This window comes from Austrofundulus limnaeus, unplaced genomic scaffold (assembly GCF_001266775.1).
Source record: "Austrofundulus limnaeus strain Quisiro unplaced genomic scaffold, Austrofundulus_limnaeus-1.0 Scaffold46, whole genome shotgun sequence".
Lineage (NCBI taxonomy): Eukaryota > Metazoa > Chordata > Actinopteri > Cyprinodontiformes > Rivulidae > Austrofundulus > Austrofundulus limnaeus.
The window spans coordinates 2,631,966-2,638,191 of record NW_013952448.1 but is presented as its reverse complement, the minus strand read 5'-3'; the positions used below and the strand labels follow the sequence as shown (position 1 = coordinate 2,638,191).

Genomic DNA, 6,226 nt, shown 5'->3' with positions numbered 1-6,226 from the left:
TGGATGACCTCTAGAAACATTTCTTTATATCTCTAAAACGATAGCGGCACAAACGAAAATTTTTGCTGCACAAACGTTTGACACCAATTTTGTCTGATTTGAAGAAGGTGGGGGGGCCAACTTCACTCAGGTACATTTTAGTGCGTTACTAACTGTAACACTGTCCAACACTCTGGTGCAACTTCTGTTTGTTCATGAAGTGCCTTTGAAGAATCTACATTAGCAAAATAAAGTCCTCAGAATAATAATCGTCTAAGACTGCATTTAAGTTTTGTTAAAAAATGACAGGACAATGTTTTTCTGTACTCTGCTGTCACTTTGAACTCTGAGCTACAGTTTTTGTTTCATTTTCAGCATTTTTTCATCACTCCTTTGTTTGTGCAGATTAGCAAGCTTCTGTGCATCTTTCCTCCTTATTCTCTTTCATTTGTTCTTTTTTTTGCACATTTTTTCAGTTCTTTTTTACATAAATATATACTTTTTTCCGTTCATTTTTACACATCACTCATTGGTCCTGTGTTGGGAGCCAGCTGACAGGGATCCACTGAGGCTCGTTTTGTGCCTGCTGGATGAGCGAGCAGAGCTGCATGCAGGCATCCTGTAAGTCCTCATTCACCACAGTGCTGTCAAAATATTGTTTGTATTTCGCCTCAATAAGCAGGGAAGTCTCCTCCAGCTCCGAGAAGTCTTCCTCCTAAACACAAAGAAAAGTTTGATTTTGGTCATCAGTTTGCTTACTAGCAGTTTAGTCATTGGTGGTTCACTGATTGTCTCCATTTTACATTCAATAATGAGTTTTAATCAGATAAGTAGGTACAGAAACAAAAAAACACAAGTATCAGCAATGTAAAGCCACATTATGTAATATGTGATAAAATCAGGCTTCAAAATGTAATAAAAATACAACAAACTGCATTATGTGGCTAATAAATGTGCAAAATGTATTTAAAGTTTTCAACACATTTTGTAATACTGTGTCGCATTATGTAATAACATTACTACATTTTGTGGTGTATTGAAGTGTATTGAAGAAAATGAACGGAAACACTGGTTTGTGATTATTTATTACATAATGCATCATATTATTACCTTATAACTGCTGAAAAGTGCAACCAACACATTTTGAGACAATTGCCGCAAAATATAAAAACATTGTTACATAATGCAGTTTAAATGCAGCTTTATTACATTTTGAAGCCCAGTTTTATTAAATTATTACATAATGTGTCATTATTATTTATGCGGCTTTAAAAGCAGTGATCTTACTGTGAAGGCTCTGTTGACGGCGTAGTTGGTGATGATTCTTGCATTTCTCCGTGTTTGTCTCAGTCTTTCTGGGCTCGGGGCTTTGATAAATATCACATAGGGCTTCAGATTTCTTAACCGTACCAAATGAATACTCTGAAAATGAAATATAAATAACATTATTTTCATCATAACTGTTGTAAGATCTGCACAGTAAAATGTACTTTACGTTCAGTGGTGGGCACCAGTCTGCTAAAGCACAAATCCACTAATTGTAGACCTAAAAATTTCATTTGCATTTTAGCTGTCTTATTAATTTTTATAATTCATAAATGGATTTGCACTTTCTAAAATTAAAATGCAGTACCACTAATAACTAATTATCTACCAGTCATCATTATGTTGAACAGCAGAAGGTATGACTGTCAATGAATCACAACACATGTGATCTATCCAACAGCACCCCTCCCAGATAAACACTCTCATTGTGAAGGTATACATCCTGCTGACTGTTGCTTTGGGTCACGCTTCTGATTTCCCACAATGCTTTGTGTCTGCTTACGTAGCAGGAAGGCAATGTTTAGAACTCCCTTTTCCAGCAAAAACAGTTAAAGTTTGCAGTTCATACGAAAATTTCGTATGTATTGATTTATTTTACTTTACAGTCTGAGCTCCTTTTTTAAAAATAAAAATAAAAATAAAGTTTAAAAGCTGGAGCTCAAAAGCAATCGGCCAACGGTGTTAGAGGCTCAATAATGATTTAAAGATGTTATGCTAATGAAGACTGACATCTAGTGGTCAACTGGAGCAACTACATGGAAAATGTCCTAATCCAAGTAAAATAAATCAAAAATCAGTAGGTCCTCTGGATGGTTCTTTAGTGAAATGTTTCGGCTCTCCTCCAAGAGACTTTTTCACTCTGATAAGTTTCAGGTGAACTGGAAAACTTTHAAATCCAAGCTCTTATTTTGAAGGGAAGATACTAGATTCCTGTTCCCCGTGCTTTCGTTGCTCGTCAGTTCGTCATGTACCCAGAGTGCATCACTTCAGTTTTCCAATAAACAGTTTTAAAATTACTTTATTGATGCTTCCTTAATGAAAAATCTACAACAAACAAAAGAAAAAGACAAAGAAGCAGCCGAACTAGCAATCCTCAACAACTTTTTAAAGAATCAGCCGAACTAGCAAGCCTCAACAACGTTTTAATTTTCTACACCAGGAGTCAAAGTTCCGTTACAGGAAATCAGATCCTCAGCAATCGGCGGTTGAAGGATTAAGCTGTACAAGAGTTCGTACACCACTAGTTGGCAGTGTTGTACATATATTGTACAAGTCCTGATGCATCTCAGTAATCCAGGTAAAAAATCAAAAGGAAAAAAAATTGTATAGGTCCTCTGGACGGGTTCTTCTTCCATGTGATGTGAGTATGAGTCACCAGTGAACGATAACCATGTGATGTGAGTATGAGTCACCTGTGAACCATAGTCATGTGATGTGAGTATCAGTCACCTGGAGGCAGGACTTAAAAGCCTGAATTTTGCCTGAAACTCTCAGACTGAAGAAGTCTCTTGGAGGAGAGACGAAACGTTTCATTAAAGAAGAACCCGTCCAGAGGACCTATACAATTTTTTTTCCTTATATTGTACATGAATTGTCAGCTAGTAGGTGTCAAATTGAACTTGTGCTTTAAAATTAGCTTCAGCTAATTGTTCCATGACATAAGCATTTTTGAAATTGTGGGCCTAAATATTTTCTTAAGCGCTTTAGAAATTGCGAAGCTAATTTTTGGATTAGTGCTGCCCACCAAAAGTTGACTTTAGTTAAGGACATTAACTTATAAGGAAAACTGACAAAAAGTATTGCCACTTTCCAGAAAGTGAATTGTTTTTTTAAATGTTAGCATTAATTGACGCTTAAACGACTCACAGGCGGTTCAACATCAATGATGCACATTCGTCCTTGTTTTAGCACCTCATCAATGGCATCCATACTGGTTCCATACAGGTGGCCCCTATTTTCCCCATACTCCACGAATCTAAAGATAGAAATATTTCAGCAGAATGTTTAAAACAGTAAAAAAAAGATCAGACATAAAAGAAGATAAATAAAATAAACATGAATATATATGATGTTAATATCCAACCAAAAGCATAGTCATGCTTACCTGTGGTTGCATACCATGTATTCAAACAACTCTTTGGTAACAAAATGATAGTCTCTTCCTGTCTGCTCCCCTTCATTCATTGGACGAGTGGTATCTGCACAAACACAGTGATAGCCTTTCACTGAACATTTGACAGTTTAAAGCAGAACCCTGAAGTTCCAATAATACAGTATACTCATTTACTGCGTCATAGTTTGAGATGAGGTCAACTAAAATTACTGACCTGCTTTAAAGGTGACAAATAACTCGTTTCTTCATATATACGTATTTATTTGCAATGTTTCTGATAACTGTTTGGATAAAAATGGTCTGTTTTGATTGAATGGCTTAGATGAGCTCACGTACGTGGTACAGGTCCCTGAAAGGTTGAAGGGTTCAGTTTGATGAGTCTTTTCCTCAGCTCATTCACTCCAACTCCTGATGCACCTGTTTAAAAACATCACGACACATGAAACAATACTCTTTGTTGTTTCTGTCAGTTAACACCATGACAGTCAGAGTATCATACTGGCAACAAAATTATTTGAAGGGACTCTTTTTTTCAGTTCATAACTCAACAAAACCCATAAGAGAGAGTTAGTATCTAATTACTAAAACTCCAGCAGTGTAAAATATACTGTGAATGAAAGTCAAATTTATTTGCAGAGAAACTTTCCAAGTTGTCTTAAGAAGGAAAATGAAAGAAACTTAGACAACTCTGTCTAAAGATTTAAAGCTGAAAGAGATGCGGAAAACAAACCCATTATATCAAGACTAGACTAACACAATCCGGTTGCTCCACAGAATCACCACCTAATGTAGTGAAGGGGCTTGTGTACCCCTGTGGTGCAGGGGGTTTTGTTGCACAAGGCATTAACCATTGTTAAGTTCTTGCATGACAAACTGGCCTCAAAGGAGGGGTCTGTTCAAAGAGCAAACATTAACTTTGATGAGAAACGAGGACCACAGACAACGTCCCGATGTCCTGATCAAGGAAATGGGGGCACCTCAAGGGGTCAGGCCATGGGGTAGAGCTCACTGTCAAATGGCCGGTCGTCGAGCCTTGGCTTTTAGGGCTCAACAGGGACAACCAGAAAAGACTAGGGGCAACCACCCATCACATGGAGAGCCATCTAGGTCTGGTACACTGTAAACCAAATGGCAGTTGAGGATACAACCCGGGCCATGCTGATTGCTGATGACACAAACTGGCTCTTGGAACATCACCTCACTGGTTTGTGAGTGAAGAGTTGTACTCTACATGTGACAAGGGAGAAGGATAATATAGTCTTTAACTCCTCTGGGAGAGAGATTTTTGTAGGTTCCTGGGGAGGATGGGGACATGGAACTAAATGTTCAAGGCCTTTATTGCAGAAGCAGATTCCAGGAGTTAATGTCCAAAGTCTGAGGACTCAGAGGAAGGTGCATATATTAATGTGACAGAGATTTCTGAGGTAATTTAAATACTTTGGTAACACTGTATAATGGGTCAACCAACACCAGAGTGGACCTTGTGAGTTGCCCATGGAACATGTTCTAAAAATAGCACTAATAATCATAGGAGCAGTGTGCTACATGCTAATGCAATGCCCCTCAGCATGCAACAAAGGAACAAAAAGTCATCTGTGTGCTCTTTAGAGCCTGTGTTAACATCCCCACCCCCAATAATGGCAACAGGAGCTGCTGTTAATGCTACGTCTCACACTAAACACACAGTAAAGCCTAGGTTATAGTTGACGCGATGCAAAGGGCGCGAGGGGGTTTGCGTCAAATGTGATGCAATTGCGGCGTCCCAGCCCCTGTGCATTGGCACTGCGTTGTGTCCTGGCACATGGTCGTGCACCTCCGAAATTTTGAAGCTCTGCAAAGATGCGTGCCACTCGTCGTGAAGGTGCTCTCGCTGAACAGGTCCAAATGTACCAGCATCTGTATGATCCCTCCATGAGAGACCATAAAGACAACCAGATGGCACAAAACTCATGGAAGGAATTAGCAACGGCTTTAAATAAAGATGAGTTAATGTGCCGGAAGACATGGAAAAATATTTGCGACCAGTTTGTGATCCTGGAGGAAACAAACCAGTGTTGCTCTCTCAGTTCGTGAAGCACAGAGAAACAGATATTATATTGGTTATTATTAGTTCTGCCATATTATTTCAGATTATATGGCAAAAGAGGTAAATGTGGTTACTTTGTTACGTGTGACGTCAAGCGTTTCTTGTTCTACACTCTCTGGTACTACTTTCCCACTGGTTTGGCACCATACTGCCGTCTGTCAGTGACGGAAGAACAGCGATAACATGAACGTTATTCTGCTCTCCTTGTGTGTTTAACAACGCAATTCAGCAGTAAGCTTAACTCCATTTAAATGAACACTTGAATCAGGATACAGGTTTCTTCTGCTTTATTCCGGTGACCCAAGCGCTCATACAACATGGAGTAAACTGTAACATAAACAAAACAGCTGCATTTACTATGAGTACAAAAGAGTTCAAACGAAATACACATTCTTAACAAATAAGACACTAAATAAAATCTACTCTTAAATATTAAATGAAAACTTACAGACGGTGATGTCGATGGCGTAAACAAAAGGCTGATTGCAACCGATTCACCTCCTCACATGTGACAGTAAAAAACAAAATGGAACCTAACAAAACRGTTGACTTCCTGTCCAAGTCCTACCTTGACCTTCAAAATAAAAGCCTTATTACTCTTAACATAATTGAAGGGCATAACACTCCCCGCCTGGTATCTGTCAAGATGCCACATATCAGTACTTAGAACACAAACTTAGAAACTTGTTAGTCCTCATTATTTAAAAGCATAACAACTTCTG

At 38.5% G+C, this 6,226-nt stretch overlaps 1 protein-coding gene across 1 annotated transcript in view; it reads right to left on the bottom strand.

Annotated features, from left to right (window-relative positions):
• Positions 1 to 6: 6 nt before the first annotated feature.
• The window catches only part of LOC106517273 (MAGUK p55 subfamily member 4), a gene marked incomplete at its 5' end in the record, with an annotated part of 22,593 nt that continues 16,373 nt past the window's right edge, over positions 7 to 6,226 (bottom strand). The window contains 5 exon segments of the mRNA XM_014008025.1: positions 7 to 694; positions 1,267 to 1,401; positions 3,172 to 3,280; positions 3,410 to 3,503; positions 3,755 to 3,835. Of these exon segments, the coding sequence (XP_013863479.1) occupies positions 506 to 694; positions 1,267 to 1,401; positions 3,172 to 3,280; positions 3,410 to 3,503; positions 3,755 to 3,835 (608 nt within the window).